The sequence below is a fragment of the Prunus avium genome, chromosome 6 (assembly GCF_965620075.1).
Source record: "Prunus avium chromosome 6, drPruAviu1.hap1.1, whole genome shotgun sequence".
Lineage (NCBI taxonomy): Eukaryota > Viridiplantae > Streptophyta > Magnoliopsida > Rosales > Rosaceae > Prunus > Prunus avium.
The window spans coordinates 4,242,727-4,258,411 of record NC_142289.1 but is presented as its reverse complement, the minus strand read 5'-3'; the positions used below and the strand labels follow the sequence as shown (position 1 = coordinate 4,258,411).

Genomic DNA, 15,685 nt, shown 5'->3' with positions numbered 1-15,685 from the left:
TTCGGAGATTACGCAATGACAAATTTTTCTCACGGTTTGAATTTTGTTTCCAAAAACTACCCTTAACCGTTGAACATAATCAAATGTAAAGCCTAGTTGGATCGGCAACCATGAATGGGTTAATTCAAGATAATAATGGGTCAAATCATGCGGTTCAGGTTGCGCTACGAATATAACTGCGTACATGGAATTCCGTTGAAGTGCACGGATTCCCTCTTCTGTCAGTCATCGACTCACTTGCATATTCATGAACCTTCAAATCTCAAGATGATCAATGTTCCTCCAACATAATGATGTTGCTCTTGCTCCTGTCGTTTTGAAGCAAAAATATATCGTCTTCCCATAATACCCTTACAAAGTTGTTCCTATTGGCCTATTTAACAAATCAATAATGCACTTTGCCTAACAAAACAACCAATGTCCTTTACGATTATTGAAGAGTCCTTTTCACCCTTTCACCCTTCCTTATGTGAATAATGTGAGAGCACGTGTGTGCTCGTGAGCAGTGGCTATGAAAGAGTATCAAACGTTTATTTTAGATAAAATGAGAAAATCAAATAAAATCTATGGCACATACATATAAATGACATATGAAGATATGAGAACAAATATAAATGATATTCATATTCATTATAGACATTTTACATTTACGAGAAGGGTCAACAATAAGTATAACAATAAAACAACTTGGATAACAGTGGCGAAGGTAGAGCTTAATATTTAGAGGGGCCACAAGCTTAAAATTATGAGATTTTTTGTGCAATCTATACTATACTCTTTATACATTCAAAGAGGTGAGAAGATGGTGGAGGGGCCCAGGCCATCTCAGGCCTAAGAATAGCTCCGCCCCTGTTGGATAACATAGATAAATATGAGGTTTTCAAAATTTTGAGAAGGGTCAAGTGACCCTAGGGCCTTAATTGGCTACACCAATGCTCGTGTGACTTACAATTTGGATCGTATGTTATGATACTGTATTAAATTTGAGCATGCAACCCATAAAAGGTTTTAATTAAGCATAGGTTAGTGTCACGATCGTGCAACATTTGGTATTTGGAGCGCAATGAATTCATTATGTAGAACTAATTTTCTTTGAACAATATGTGGAGCTAAAGCATATGGCTAGGCTTTTTTGTCAAACTCGGAAAGTATAAAATATTTGAACAATGAACTGCGATTTAACATTTCAAACATAATGAGGTATTATATATGATATTATTCTCTTTCTCAAAATTCTTCAAATGCCACCACAAGACTTTGGGGCAAAATTCAAAATAAAAAGGAAAAAAAAAATTCCATAAAGCAGAACTTTATAGAAGTATCACTTGTCAGTCTTCTCTGTAACGATTTCGGAATTGGACGAAGCAGAACTCAGCTTCTGTGGTGTGTTTTCATCCACCGATTCTTCCATATCTTCAGCTGTCACTTCCTGATCAACCGAATAGTAATAATAATTAATTAATTAATGTTCTAGCTAAAAGAAAACAATACATCTTTCAGTCAATTTCAAAACCACGACTTCAAATCTGATGAAGGAAATATTGGAAATGTGATTTACCTGCGATGTCGATTCAATTTCAGTGGCCTTCTTTTGTTGCTCCTTCTCTCTCAGCGATCGTATCGGAGACACTCTCTGTTCCAAAAGACTCAAATTAATAAATCCATACAAATGAAACATAAAAAGAAAATGAAATTCATATGAAGTAAATGCAATCGGAGCTTACAATTGATCGAGTATGGAGCTGGTTCAGCCGGTAAATCCTATCAAGCTCGATCTCAAGTATCTTCTGAATCTGGCCTCTGCTCTCGAGCTCCTTCATCTGCATCTCCATTACCAAATCCCTTTCCTTGAGCATCTTCTCCGTTCTCTCCCTGTCCAATCTCAGCCTCTCCATCTTCTTCCTGATGGCGCTCAGCTCCTCCGCCAGGGACGCGTCGATCGGCTCGATCATATTCATCGGAGTCGCGTAGATCGGACGGTTCTCCTTGTTCGAATCATCGTCAACGCCTATCCATTTCTGCACCGGCTTGAGTTTTGTAAGATTGGAGTTCACCGGAGTCGCCGGAGTGTTCCTCGGCTGGAGAGGCTTCCTGCCGCTTTTTGGCCGGAGAAGCTGGTCTCCGGTGACGGGAGATTGTAGCGCTTGCATATCTTTACTCTCCCTCTCTCTCTCTTTCTCTCTCTGAAAGATGCTCGGCAGCAATTGAGTTGTTATCTGCTAGAGATAAAGAAGAGGGAGTTGAGAAAGAGAGCTGTTTGAATTTGAAAGTGGAGAGGCGCTAAGTGCTAACGGCTACAATTTTGCGTACAGGTTTATTTATAAATAAGCTTCAGATTCCAACTTCGTTTATTTAATTCTTTATTATTATTTTCAGGAAATGATTGCGTGCCAATTAATACATCCGACACGCTCATGGGTGGGGCCCCTCTTCATTAGTTACATCCTATCGGTAAACGACAGATCATTGTTATTCTGTTCGCTTCGGAAACGACGAGAAATTACGGGGACGCAAACACAATATTTGAAGCTTCGTTTGGTTCGACGGTGAAGGATAAAGGCGGTAATTTTGAACAGGTAATATGGAGGGTAATGTAATTTGAACATCTGAAAGTATGAGAAAGTGCTTTTAGGCAGTAGCAGAGAGAGCAGTTTGCCCTAATTAAGGTTTTCTTCTCTATCCATGTCACGGATTTCAAGAGTCAAACAGTGCGTTTGACTGGTCCACCGCCTTCAATCCGTTTTGCTGATAAAGTTGAATATCCTTTTCTTGTTCCAATGAATTACTTGAGATCAAAACGACTATTTGTAGGTTGGATTAAAAGATGAACAATTTAAGCAACATGACATTTATGTTGGAAGCTATTCACACAATTTTCAAGCTTATATTTTACATATGAATGCATTACAGTAGTGAAACCTAGGCCAATCTTATGTATATTATCTACAAAAAGGTAACAAAACCGCCAGGATCAGAAGTAATCCATTGGGAGGTCCCAATCATCATTGTTCTTTGTTTTCCTGGAATTGAACTTCTGGTTGCCAAAGCTTCTTCTTGTATGCTTGTCCGATCGTGCAGGTCTTTCGAAATCGGAATATTCATCAAGCTCATCGATGGACGTCGCAACATTTTGGCTGTCCAAGAAACCCTGTTTTACAGATAACCAGAAATGGTCACATGATTCCCATTGTAAGCTTATGTTGCTTACATGCATTACTTTTGATACCCTCTTAATAATTTCAAGCACCTTAGTCTAGTGAAGATAGAAGGCGTTTTATCAGATTTGAGACAACAGCCAATGATACTAAAAAGGTTATCCACGGTGCTAAGTAAAGTTTCGATATCAGGCAGAAAAAAAAATTAGTAACAAATAAAGCAAACTCCAAATCATGACTGGTGGACTGGTTTTATAGTGAAGAAAAAGAGAGTACCTTGGTCAGCCTGTGTATGCGCGAAGCTGCAGCTTCATGCACAATGACAGCATCAGATACAACTTCCAGCACATCTTCAACAAACAAAGCATAAGTACTCACCTGAAATTGTAGAAAGCCGATGGAATTAGAATTTGTGCAAGTAGAATGTTGTTCGGAAAACACAGAATATATCAGAAAAATCCCTTGACATGCAAGTCCTTCTAATTAAAATGAAAGGAATTTTCAAATATTCAGCCTTTGCAGCATTGATGTGCACTATTTTCTCTACACCTACCAAACTCGATGGGATAATGGAAATCCCAAATGAATCAAGCTCAAGTGATTCCACAGCCCCTGAATTGATGTTAAAACTGTATCCTCGAACCTAGAAATGCATCATGAAACAAGTTAGAAGATAAAAACGTAGGTCAATGGGTACAAGAAGCTGGAATATTAAAGAGACTCACCTTCCCCATAGTTCGTCGACCCGGTGTTACAACTTGGTATCCTACCTAGCAAAATCACAACTTAATAGTAAAATGTGGATACTAAAAGTTATAGAACAAAATACACCAAGAACCTTTATATAGTGATCATAAGCAGAGCCTTGGCCCTCTTGGGAAGGGTAATTAGGATATTGTCCTAACATTTAGAATGTAGTAAAACAAACTAACGCACCACATTTACCTAAATCAGAAGCTAAAAATCAACTCATGCAGAAACCGAACACAGCGATGAGTACCCCTAAACCAAGGGACAATAAAAATATTCTAAGCAAGCAAATACAGTTTGGCTATATATAAGAGACGAATGAACATACCAATGTTTCCAGTCCAGCTATTTTAAATTCATTCTCAATCACACCCTCGTCCTCCACAAGCACAACATCACCAACCTGCAAACAATCACAAATTGAATACCTTTTATATGTAGGAGGATAATGTACTTATAAATACAATCAAGAAATATACACATGTGTCAAGCAAAATGTACCTGAGTAATATCATCGAGGAGAAAACGTTCAGATTCCCCAGAAAGCAAGTTTCGCTTCACTTCTACAAACATTACCATCCACTGAAGAAAGAATTTATATGTTTAACTTATTAAAGCAAGCAATTTTTTTTTCCCTCACAAATTGGCAACAACTTGATCAAGCTAACGACTTTTTATCATACAAAATGATAATTGATAGTTTAATACTTACAGAGTTGGTGTTGACCCAAAGCTGTGAAACAAATCCCAAGCTGAGAGCACTTCGGATGCTGATCACTTGCTTTGCAAGAATATTGGACCTCCTCATCACCTGCCTCCCTTTTCTCAGCCCAACTTTTCCATCAATTTGCTTCAACCCCTCCTCCTTTTCCAGCCCATCACCATCTGCACCCTCCATTCGAACCCAATTCTCATTTTCTAAGCTCTCATCAGGCTTTGTACTTTGCTTCTCATCCCCTAGCTCATCCTCCGATTGCAGAAAATCTGAACCCAATGAAGCATTACCTTCCTTACTGGGATCAATCCCATTTTTCTTTGCCGCATCGCTTGGTTTTGCTTCGAGGTCGAAAAGGTTTTCCCTTTTCTCCTTAAACCCTAATTCAGCGCCAAACCCAAAATCCTCTGAGGGATTCTCGCTCGCTCTTCTGCAGAGGACCAAAGACCTACCATTTCTAAGACCTGTTATGTCTAAATTTGTGAAATTTGATAGCTTCAAACAATTTGGGATGTAAAAGTAAGGATGTGGTGGGCTCTGGGGTCTCTGATTGGTTCTGCAAAACCCTAATTGTCGAAATTTTGTGACAGTAAAGGATAGGGGGCTGGAGGGAAGACAGTCACACATGGTTTACTCAAAATACTCGACAGTCTCTCAACCAACGGAATTAGTTGTTGATTGAAGACGAAGTCGTTTGTAACTGTAAGTAAACGACAAGTCGTTTGTTGTGTTTTTGTAGACATGAGTTCAAAACTAGTGTTGAATTAATTATAAATTACTTTTGCAAAAACAAAAAAAAAAATTTGGAATCAAATTAGGATTAGGTTTCAATTCAATTAGACATATAATTCAACTAATTAGGCATCGTTTGTGAGTGATTTTGGAGATGCCAATAATAATTTTTATGGAAAATCACTTCTCCAAATAATCATTTTAACTGATTTTAATTAATTTTATGAAGAAACATATGAAATGTGCTTATCCCTAGAATCACTAGAGTGATTATATAGAGAAGTACGTGGAAGTTGTTTCTTTCCAAAAGTTATTCTAATATATACATAATCACTCCCAAACGAGTCCTTAATCTACTTGGATTATCCAATTTTTTTTTGTATATATAAAAAGATAAAGTAGGATATGAATGAAGATTGAAAATGGAGATACAAAATGTTTTCCACATACAAGGTGGTACCAAAATACAACTTTGGTCAAATGCTTTATATTTTTTTATATCATATAATGTTTCAAACTATTAATGCATACAAGATCAATGTTTAAAACCAATTTGAATTAAACTGTATTTTCATTGAGAAATTCATCTGTTAATCCAAAATGTCTTTTTTTTAAAAAAAAAAAAATTAAAAATTCATTGAAGCCGACCAAATTGAATGAATTGATCACTTTTTTAACATTTTAATTGATATATTCATACTCCACTCGTATTTTGTGCATATAGAAGTTCAAGAAGACACCCCTTTTTGGAGTGCATATGTAATATTGTGTATATTTTATTCATCTCTAGGAGGTGGCTAATATATAATCTTTGCATATTTAATGATTGGCCAATAATTAGTACGAAAAATGTTAATTTAATAACTAATAAAAGCATCTCGAACCGATATGTTAAATTATCACATGGACATAAAATGACAAAAATTTAAGGTTAAAGTTGCTCTACTATAATTTATTCTCTTTTAAAACTTTAAGCATCATATGAGCTCCGTTTGTTTTTTAAAATATAATAAAATAATATGATATTTGATATTTCGGGTTGAGTTAAATTTTTTCCAAATTGTCAAATTTGCACATAAGCCATCAAATTTGCTCTAATTAGCATTACACATGAAGGTTAAAACATAAAGATGCATCACACCTAGCTTGAAAAATATTGAGAGGTTCGGAGTCACCACTTTGGCTAGCACTTTACCCCTTACGGGCCGACTCGGTGTGAGCGGGGATTAGTCTGGATTGTGGTTAAGGCTTAAAGGTGCCACCCATAGTTGGGGCCCATCTAGGACCACCTCGTGGTTCAGACAAAAAAAAATAAAAATATTGAGAGGTTGTTATTATTATTATTATTATTTTAATGATTAAAAAGGAAAGATGATAGGATTTTTTGGATGTAGATAGGATGCTATTTGTAGTTATTATTTTATTCTTTAATCTTTAAATACATTATTAAAATTGTTTATACATATAAATAAGAATATAATCCATATATTTCTATATAATAAGGTAACAAAATAAGTTTTTTTTTAAATAAAATGAAAACCAATCGTAAACGCATTGGCAAAGTTGGTGTGCAACCAACAGGAGTTGGTCCAAGTGGAAGGGGCTTGGATCCTTTAAACAAGAGGTCCTGGGTTCGATCCCAGGCGCTTGCGAATAGAGCAGACTTTGTTGGGAGAGGTCCCTGCTTTGCGCCCGACAGTACCTCGAGGGTTAGTCCCCGCAATCGCGCGGGGATACCTTGGTTTTCACCAAAAAAAAAAAAAAAAAAAAAAAAAAAAAAAGTTGGCGTGCAAAGACCAAAGTACAAACCAATCCGGGAAAAGCATATTCCCAATTTAGGTTCAAGTACCTTTAAAAAGTAGAATCATATGCAAATTGGCAACTCGTCCATCGTCCAATAATGTCCCACCACGTGTCAGCGTCAACATTCGGAGAACCAAAAGAATTGGCTGGTAAAATATAAGCGGCGAGGCGACCCCTACGCTTGAGGATTCGTGAAAAAGAGACGTTCCAAAAATCCTTCTTTCCTCTTCCGCTTTGTCCCTCGGCTCCGTCTGCACCCTTCCCAGGTAAGCAATCTGTCCTCCTAATCTTCTCTCCATTTTCTTTTCGTCATAGTTGGAGTTCCGTTTCTGTTTGGTCACCGAAAAACGGTAGGAAAAATAACAGAAAGTCTAGTTTTTAGCCTGAACAATCTGGTTTTAGATCTAAAGTTTCGTTCTTTGCATTACTTTATGTTTATATCATTACAAAGAAATCAACGAATTGCTGCTGAGCTGTTTTGAGATCTAGTCATAGTTAAGATGAATTGCTTTCGTTTTGTCCTGACTATGGCGGGCTATACAACCTTCGCCTGAAATCTAAAAGCTTTGCCTTCTCCTATCTCCGTTTCACAATTTTGGGCTTTGTAGGATCTCCAATTATGCTTTTTTACTGTAATGTGTTTTGCTTTGCGCATTAGTTTTTGTTCGTCTTATGTATTTTTTTTATGCATTAGCTTTTGTTCTGATAAAAGGGCATCTCGAGTCCTCCCTAAACTTTTCCTCCAATCAAGTTAAGCGTTTGTGATTCCCCTAACTCTTCCCAAATCAAAATTTGGGTTATGGAGGGAAATTAATTTTGGAGGGAACAATTAAGTAAAGGGATTTTCTTAGGATAATATAGGAATTTTCAAAAAGTTTTGCAGAAAAATTGAACTTTCCCAATGAAGTGATCCCAAGTCTTAACCAATGGACTTTCACTCAAATTTATACTTGGCTTTACATGTTCAAACTCGTTACCAGTGAAAGAGTTCTGCTTCACCTCATTTACATAATAACACAGGTTAAATTAACATCATAGTTGACTTTTGGATTCTTTTCTATGAATGTCTCTATTTCAGTTTGTTTCTTTTACTTAAATTTTGTTGTGAAGATCGTGATATCATACTAGAGAAGCATATTTGTTTCCGAGTTGTTTTTTGTCTCACAACACTAACTAATCCTTGTATTTGGTCTTGAACTCAGATCTGATAGCTTAATCTTCATGAATTCAAGAACTACTGAAGTATCCGTGTTTTCCTGTAAGTCGGGAAACAGAAACAACCCCTTCTTTATCTGGATTTTGTTCTGTTTATTGCCAAAATTCCAAGGAACTCCTTTTGCATTCGTGAGTTTCCTCTTGGTTAAGGCAATTGACAGGAGTCCTTCTGGAGCACTGGCCTTTGAGACTTTTGGGTAGATAAATCCATAGCAGGGATCAATTCCAGTATCTACCTGAAGTTAGCATCCCTGCTCCATACTTGAAAAATGGTTTCCTCTCAGCTACCTAGCTTGACCAAGGCCCGCATGTGCAAACCAATTCAGACACAGTTGCTTTTTCCTACGGTTACAATGGATGCTGTAGTTTCAGATCACGTGGAGCTTGATTTCGATGATGTTTTTGGCCCTCTACCAGTTCAGGCCTCTGTAGAAGTGAATTATGGTGATTCGGCTAATTCTGCCGCCGTCGAAGATGCCACTGAGCTTATTTATGATAATCCAGTGGTAATTCATAACCGATCACATTCTTTGGTTGGTCCCTCATCGTTTGTAAGCCAATCATTGAAGCTCAGCAAACTGACTATAAGTGACATGGAAGATTCAGTGGAACTGGTAGAGTGTGTCAATGGAGATACCATCAAAGAATTTCAAGAACCTTTAATTGATGATGGTGTCACTGAAAAGACTCTTGAAAATGATGAGGAAATCTCCATGAAGATCGAGAGTGTAGGCATTGAAGATTTTGAGGTTTTGAAGGTTGTTGGGCAGGGTGCATTTGCAAAAGTATACCAGGTGAGGAAGAAAGGGACATCAGAAATTTATGCAATGAAGGTCATGCGGAAGGACAAGATCATGGAGAAGAATCATGCTGAATACATGAAAGCTGAGAGGAATATTCTAACAAAAATTGATCATCCATTCATTATCCAGCTTAGATACTCATTTCAGGTAATTCCTGCCTGACCCTGGAAGTTAATTCCAATTTTCCTTTTCTGGTGTGGCTTTCTTTTTGAGTATTATGAGCATCCATGTCCCCAAAAAATGTCTTATGCAATTGGAACTTTATCTTCAAAAGATACTGTGGAGCAATATATTTCAACTCAATGTGCTGATTTGGTGACTTTCTTGATGATGACTAGAGTACTAACTTAATTTATTTTGTTATGCAGACCAAATATAGACTATATCTCGTGCTGGATTTTGTTAATGGTGGTCACCTTTTCTTTCAGCTCTATCACCAAGGTCTATTTAGGTACCTTTGGTTTCAACTTCCAATATTTTGTGTTATTTTCTGAGCTCAAATATTTAGACACTTAATACTTAAGTTTTTCTCCTTTCCAGAGAGGAGCTGGCTCGAATATATGCTGCTGAGATTGTTTCTGCGGTTTCTCACCTCCATGCAAATGGAATAATGCATAGGGATCTTAAACCTGAAAATATCCTATTGGACACAGATGGCCATGTACCTCTCCATCTCCCTCTGTTGAGTATTGTTCTGATTAATTGCTCCCAATGAATTGTAACTGACATCATGATCACTGATTTATTAAACAGGCCATGTTGACTGATTTTGGTCTAGCGAAGCAACTTGAAGAGAATACGAGATCTAATTCTATGTGTGGAACTGTTGAATACATGCCACCCGAAATAGTTCTTGGAAAGGGCCACAATAAGGCTGCAGACTGGTGGAGTGTGGGAGTCCTATTGTTTGAGATGCTAACTGGAAAGGTTTGTGATTTATTCATTTTGTTCGTGTAGATTGAGATGATATATAAATATACAGATGTGATTGAGAGCAAGAATTTCTTGATGGTTAAGTCAAATTCTAACTGAATGTGCAGTCAACAATCATTATATGCATATAATACATGTAGATATTAAAATTAGCATATTGGAAAGCCGGTGTTTGTTGAATTTAATATTGTTAGGAGGTGATCCGAGTGTTCTTTTTATGCTGTTGTAATATAGTCTGTATGCGCTTTTTTTGTTGGACATCTTCTTCTTCTTCTTCAGTAAAAAATATATATATTTCTTCTTTTCAAAAGAGAAAAGAGAAATAAATAAAAGTATTATCTGTTTTTTGATTAGGTGACTCACACACAGACATGCATTTAAAGAGAATTCCATAGTGTTTAAGGACCCTAGAAGTTGGAACATTTATTTATATCATGTAACGTGAAACATTTTTCTTTGCTCTTGCTTCTGCAGCCTCCTTTTACTGGGAACAGGGAGAAAATTCAGCAGAAGATAGTTAAGGAAAAGATCAAGTTGCCATCCTTTCTGTCCAGTGAAGCACATTCTCTGTTGAAAGGGGTATATAATCTTTGTGCTTGTTTTTATCTTGGGTAGTAGGAAATAGGCAATGTTGAACCTGAGTGTCTGTTTCGAGCCTTCCTCAGTTCATGTTTTTAGTTAACTATGAGAGAACTCACTTAACTTGGTTATGTTTTCAGCTGCTACAGAAGGATGCAAGCCACCGCCTTGGTAGTGGGCCTTTGGGGTGTGAGGAAATCAAACGCCACAAATGGTTTAAGCCAATAAATTGGAAAAGATTAGATGCTCGGGAAATCCAACCAAGCTTTCGTCCTCAAGTTTCTGGGAAGCAGTGCATTGCCAATTTCGATAAGTGCTGGACTGACATGTCAGTTGTGGATTCTCCAGCTGCTAGCCCGAATGCTGCTGGAAACCCCTTCACCGGCTTCAGTTATGTTAGGCCTGTGGCCTCTTTTCTTAAGAAGGATAGCCACATGTACTAGCATGTGTTGCCCCAAGATGCAAGTTTTCGAGCTCTGTTTTCCTTCTTGCATTCTTAATGATGAAACTCTGTAAGTTGCTTGAAAAAAGCAGTAGCCAAGAGAGGTTTATCTTAGCAGTGTTCTCTTGAGACTACACAATCTTAAAACCTTTGCAGATGCATATGCTGAACTCTGAAGCTTGTATGCCTTTTGCTGAAATAAGTATTAATATATCCACATTTTAATTTTAATTTGTGACAGATTTTGGTAATTTTCCCGTATGTAATGCTCTCTTGCTAATTCACATTTTAAATTAATTTTAGTTCCCTAAGGTATAAATAATAAATCTCATTTAAAGCAAAGGACTCACTAGTGCAGTGGTTCGGAGTATTTACTCCCTCAGGCAAGGTCCTGGGTTTGAGTTTTAGCATCCGTATAGTGTGTGTGGTTCAGTATGCTATCGCCCCTCTCAATAGGAAAGGTCCTCCAATTAAAAAAAAAATCTCATTTAAAAACTTTATTTTTGGTTGAAAATCCGATTTAAAAACTTAGGAAAGTGCATTTGGGGAAGGGAAATTTCACATGTGGATAAAGCAAGGGACGCGTGTCAAAATGCCAGCCTTTGCTGACACTCCTGCTGGTTCTCTCCCACAAAACAAAAAGTTCATAGTTCACAACATAACCTCCATAACGACTACAACCATGGCTTATCTGCCCTCTCCAAGTCTAACAACACTTAAACACAATCCTAACCCTACATGCTTCTCTCCTTTAAAACCCACTTCACCTGACCATCTTTGCTTCTTCACAACCCAATTCAAAAGCCACCCTCATAGATGCAATGCATTCTTTGGTGACAATATCCCTGGAAATGTTTTGGAGACGACTCTCCATTTGGACCAATTTCCTCCTTTTCAATATGGTTACATGCAGTTTCAAACAGCTACAGAGGAACTCTCAGAAACACAGAAGTGGGGTTTCCTGATTTTTGCGGGGATTACATGGATATACTTAACTGCAAGACCAGGTATTCTCATAGGTGCCATTGATGCATACCTTCTTGCTCCTCTGCAATTGGGTTTGGATAGTTTGATTGGAAGGAGAAGGTTGAAGAGGACTGATTTTGTGATTGGGGACAAGTTGGGAGAAGGGTCTTTTGGAGTTGTTTATTCTGGTGCGGTTGTTCCAAAGAATGTTAATGTTGAAGAGACGGTGCAGAAAAGAGGGAGGGGTAGAGCTCCACAGTTGGATGAGAGGTTCAAGGAGAAGGTCATCCTCAAGAAGGTAGCACTGTAGATTTCGTGCATTTTGATTGACCCTTTACTTGTTTATCAGTGTTTCTGTGATGTGTAGAGAGATTAATCTGATCTTTTAGTTATGGAAATATGCAGGTGAAGATTGGAGTTCAAGGGGCTGAAGAATGTGGCGAATTCGAGGAGTGGTTCAATTACAGGTTGTCTAGAGCAGCACCTGAAACATGTGCTGCGTTCCTGGGAAGTTTTGTTGCTGATAAAACAAGTTCTCAATTTACAAAGGGTGGAAAGTGGCTTGTTTGGAAATTCGAGGTACTAAAACCATTTTAGGATCATTCATTCAAAAATCTAAAGCTTCAAATCCCACGTTTATGTTATATATGGTGTTTAAGAACTCAATGCTATAATTATATGTGTCTTTGACGCCTTCATCACACTAATTGTCGGGATGTTCATGTGACAGGGAAACCAAACTCTTGCCGATTACATGAAAGATAGGAAATTCCCTTTTAACTTGGAGTCTGTCATGTTCAGACGTGTCTTGCAAGATGTAGACTCTGTCAAACGCAGTGCATTGATCATCAAGCAAATAATGCGTCAAATTATTACTTCGCTCAAGAAAATCCATGACACAGGCATTGTTCACCGGGACGTAAAGCCAGCAAACTTAGTAGTGACAAGAAGGGGACAAATCAAGCTCATAGACTTTGGGGCAGCCACAGACCTCAGAATTGGAAAGAACTATGTACCAGACCGTACCCTGCTAGATCCTGACTTTTGTCCTCCTGAACTATATGTGCTCCCAGAGGAAACGCCAGTTCCTCCTCCAGAGCCCATTGCTGCATTTCTTTCTCCAATTGTTTGGCAGGTAATACAGTTTCAACCCTTTTATATGCGATGTCAAGCATATCAAAATTCCGCTGCTTTACTGGAGGTATATGGATATAGCATTATAATGACTGTTAGATCTGCATTCAGTTTCAGTTGGTAAAGTTAAAATGATGCCTGCATTGTTTAAATGTTCAAATTTGGATGAGAAAAAGCATGGGGATCAGATCATAAACTAATCTGTTTATAGGCCTTGTGAACTTGATTTACCTTGGGGGGTACTCTTATGCTTGAATTCTTGTTTTAAAGCATACAAAATTTGTTTGCTAGATGAATCAGACTTTGAAATTATTGTTGCAGCTGAACAGTCCTGACCTCTTTGATATGTACTCTGCTGGAATTATACTATTGCAAATGGCAGTACCATCCTTAAGGTCTTCAGCAGGGTTAAAGAATTTCAATTCAGAAATAAAAACAGTTAAGTATGACTTGAATAAATGGAGGGACTATACTCGGTTGAGGCCTGACTTGTCACTTCTTGATCTCGATTCGGGTAGAGGGTGGGATCTGGCCACAAAGCTTGTTTCAGAGAGAGGTTCCCTTAGAAGGGGGCGTTTATCAGCTGCAGCTGCTCTGAGGCATCCTTATTTCTTGTTAGCTGGTGACCAGGCAGCTGCAGTTCTTTCAAAATTAAGTTTTATCAAATAGTGAGCTGCTTCAAGATGTAAGTATATAATAAAGTTTGTTTCGTTGTCCAACCATAGAGAAGATTTTGCTCAAGTATTTTCTTTTGACTTGTGAGGAACTGTTAACTTTTTCTTTCCCTTTTCTTTTTTGTTATAGCATCTCAAGAATGGAGAGACTCACAAACATGCAAGCCTTTGCCTGCTAGTTCATGGTCTTTGCCATTTTTGCACCGGGTGACCTAGGGGGTTTGCTTCCAATTTAACAGGCCAGTGGACTGTGGATGCAATACAAGAGATTACCAATTTTATAAATGTTTTTCGTTGCCGATGATATTAATTTATAGCAGAGGAGGTTCGACCCCACTTTGTTAATAATTACTATTAATCTTGTAACAAAATCTTTTTTTTTGTGATCTACATTGGTTCATAAAAGGTTTACAAATATTACAAATCTTGCAAGTCCATTTCTTCTGCAGACTACTTTGGGTTGACAAAAATTTCAATTTGTAAGAGCTTTCAACATATTTAGCACGTGATCAATATTAGACTTTCCCGCCTAATCCTAACCAATTGCCCCATCATCAATCCGGCAACTAATTAATAACCCAATGACAACATGACACGTGGACCAATGAAAAAAACTTTACTTTTACCGACTTTTTTTTTTGTGAAAATTTTTATCGACTTTACCAGCCGTATAGCATTCAGAGAATCGAAAAAACACTTGTAGAGGAGAAAATCGAAAAACACTGGTAAATGAGAAAATCTAAGAACTCTCCAAGGAAAAACTTCATACTTCCAACAAATATATGAAACTAATACTCAATTCTAATGTCAGACTTTGATTATATTGGCTCTAAATAGCTGGCACATCAACCACCTTTATTTTACTTTGGGCTCTTAACTTTCCGTCCAACACGTGTAAGGTCATCTTTAACACTAAGAGTATCTCCAAGGGAGATGTCAAATACCAAACATCACATTTAAATTTGATGACTGATGTGGCAATTTGACATCTTACACAACTTTACACTCCACTCGATAGGTCAAATTAAATTATTGTTTTATTACATTTTAGTGTTGATTTATTTTTAATTAAAAAGAAAATAAAAGAAAATATAAAATAAAAAAAATATTCATTTGACATCTTGCTTTTGGGATGTCAAAAATAACATCTCAACCTCTCGCTTTCATTCCACATCAGCTTTGACACATCGGTTGGAGTGATGTGAGATGTTATTTTTAGCCGTTAAATGTCTATATGGCACTTTTGACACATCGATTGGAGATGCTCTAACAAAATCTTATACCCAACGTCTCATATTTGACTCCAAAATCCTGGTTGTATTAGGATTCCAAGTTAATAAAGAAGTGGATTTCTTTCCTAATCCTTTTTGGTTTGTATTTCTTTTCTTTCCTATTCAAACACCACCTCTATGTATATATATATATATATATATATATATATATATATATAGACATTATAGTGGGCTACTTATTCTGTAGTTTCCACCCTATGTACTACTCATAACGCAACTCTTTGCTCCCTCCCTTCTTATTCTTCAAGTTTCCGCCAGCCACCATGACTATGAATATCAAAAGAAGTTATAGTACAATGATATCGCAGTTCCCCTCTGATCATCAAGATCAGTCTGAGTTTAAAAGATTGAAAGAATCGCCAAGATCATCATCATCAATTAATGACCTGCCTGACCTTGTATTGGTTGAAATCCTTTGCCGGCTTCCTCTGAAATCCACTTTTCAATGCAAGTGTGTGTCCAAAAGTTGGTATGCTCTCATGTCTAGTCCAT

At 37.3% G+C, this 15,685-nt stretch overlaps 4 protein-coding genes across 6 annotated transcripts; 2 read left to right on the top strand and 2 right to left on the bottom strand.

The window, feature by feature from the left end:
* Window positions 1-1,177: 1,177 nt before the first annotated feature.
* Window positions 1,178-2,300, bottom strand: LOC110771997 (myelin transcription factor). Its single transcript, XM_021976364.2, has 3 exons — window positions 1,725-2,300; window positions 1,559-1,633; window positions 1,178-1,429 (listed from the first exon to the last, which is right to left on the bottom strand). The coding sequence occupies exons 1-3, from the start codon at window positions 2,148-2,150 to the stop codon at window positions 1,322-1,324; spliced, it is 609 nt and encodes a 202-aa protein (XP_021832056.1). The 5' UTR covers window positions 2,151-2,300; the 3' UTR covers window positions 1,178-1,321.
* Window positions 2,301-2,817: 517 nt separating this feature from the next.
* LOC110771998 (uncharacterized) lies at window positions 2,818-5,279 on the bottom strand. The gene is made up of 7 exons (XM_021976366.2): window positions 4,618-5,279; window positions 4,407-4,487; window positions 4,234-4,308; window positions 3,881-3,925; window positions 3,709-3,798; window positions 3,432-3,533; window positions 2,818-3,148 (listed from the first exon to the last, which is right to left on the bottom strand). The coding sequence occupies exons 1-7, from the start codon at window positions 5,245-5,247 to the stop codon at window positions 2,972-2,974; spliced, it is 1,200 nt and encodes a 399-aa protein (XP_021832058.1). The 5' UTR covers window positions 5,248-5,279; the 3' UTR covers window positions 2,818-2,971.
* Window positions 5,280-7,263: 1,984 nt separating this feature from the next.
* On the top strand, window positions 7,264-11,358 carry LOC110771982 (serine/threonine-protein kinase AtPK2/AtPK19). 2 transcript variants are annotated; one of them, XM_021976349.2, is made up of 7 exons: window positions 7,264-7,421; window positions 8,358-9,320; window positions 9,542-9,624; window positions 9,714-9,834; window positions 9,927-10,100; window positions 10,581-10,685; window positions 10,826-11,358. In XM_021976349.2, the coding sequence occupies exons 2-7, from the start codon at window positions 8,640-8,642 to the stop codon at window positions 11,126-11,128; spliced, it is 1,467 nt and encodes a 488-aa protein (XP_021832041.1). In that variant the 5' UTR covers window positions 7,264-7,421; window positions 8,358-8,639; the 3' UTR covers window positions 11,129-11,358. The 2 variants fall into 2 exon arrangements, with proteins under 2 accessions (XP_021832041.1, XP_088111177.1); XM_088255051.1 differs by lacking the exon at window positions 7,264-7,421 and adding an exon at window positions 7,440-7,505.
* Window positions 11,359-11,732: 374 nt separating this feature from the next.
* Window positions 11,733-14,345, top strand: STN8 (Protein kinase superfamily protein). 2 transcript variants are annotated; one of them, XM_021976361.2, is made up of 5 exons: window positions 11,735-12,391; window positions 12,499-12,672; window positions 12,824-13,228; window positions 13,549-13,912; window positions 14,032-14,345. In XM_021976361.2, the coding sequence occupies exons 1-4, from the start codon at window positions 11,810-11,812 to the stop codon at window positions 13,894-13,896; spliced, it is 1,509 nt and encodes a 502-aa protein (XP_021832053.1). In that variant the 5' UTR covers window positions 11,735-11,809; the 3' UTR covers window positions 13,897-13,912; window positions 14,032-14,345. The 2 variants fall into 2 exon arrangements, with proteins under 2 accessions (XP_088111176.1, XP_021832053.1); XM_088255050.1 differs by lacking the exon at window positions 14,032-14,345 and having other exon boundaries at window positions 11,733-12,391; window positions 13,549-13,993.
* Window positions 14,346-15,685: the final 1,340 nt, after the last annotated feature.

Bases quoted from the DNA above. Each gene is read 5' to 3' on its own strand.
- LOC110771997 (XM_021976364.2), bottom strand. From the start codon at position 2,150: ATGCAAGCGCTACAATCTCCCGTCACCGGAGACCAGCTTCTCCGGCCA. The intron at 1,634-1,724 runs GTAAGCTCCGAT...CTTTTGGAACAG, and splicing joins AGCTCCATACTCGATCAATT to AGAGTGTCTCCGATACGATC. The intron at 1,430-1,558 runs GTAAATCACATT...TCGGTTGATCAG, and splicing joins AAATTGAATCGACATCGCAG to GAAGTGACAGCTGAAGATAT.
- LOC110771998 (XM_021976366.2), bottom strand. From the start codon at position 5,247: ATGTGTGACTGTCTTCCCTCCAGCCCCCTATCCTTTACTGTCACAAAA. The intron at 4,488-4,617 runs GTAAGTATTAAA...TTCTTTCTTCAG, and splicing joins TTTGGGTCAACACCAACTCT to TGGATGGTAATGTTTGTAGA. The intron at 4,309-4,406 runs GTACATTTTGCT...GATTGTTTGCAG, and splicing joins TCCTCGATGATATTACTCAG to GTTGGTGATGTTGTGCTTGT.
- LOC110771982 (XM_021976349.2), top strand. From the start codon at position 8,640: ATGGTTTCCTCTCAGCTACCTAGCTTGACCAAGGCCCGCATGTGCAAA. The intron at 9,835-9,926 runs GTACCTCTCCAT...TTTATTAAACAG, and splicing joins TATTGGACACAGATGGCCAT to GCCATGTTGACTGATTTTGG. The intron at 10,686-10,825 runs GTATATAATCTT...TTATGTTTTCAG, and splicing joins CACATTCTCTGTTGAAAGGG to CTGCTACAGAAGGATGCAAG.
- STN8 (XM_021976361.2), top strand. From the start codon at position 11,810: ATGGCTTATCTGCCCTCTCCAAGTCTAACAACACTTAAACACAATCCT. The intron at 12,392-12,498 runs GTAGCACTGTAG...GGAAATATGCAG, and splicing joins AGAAGGTCATCCTCAAGAAG to GTGAAGATTGGAGTTCAAGG. The intron at 13,229-13,548 runs GTAATACAGTTT...TTATTGTTGCAG, and splicing joins TTTCTCCAATTGTTTGGCAG to CTGAACAGTCCTGACCTCTT.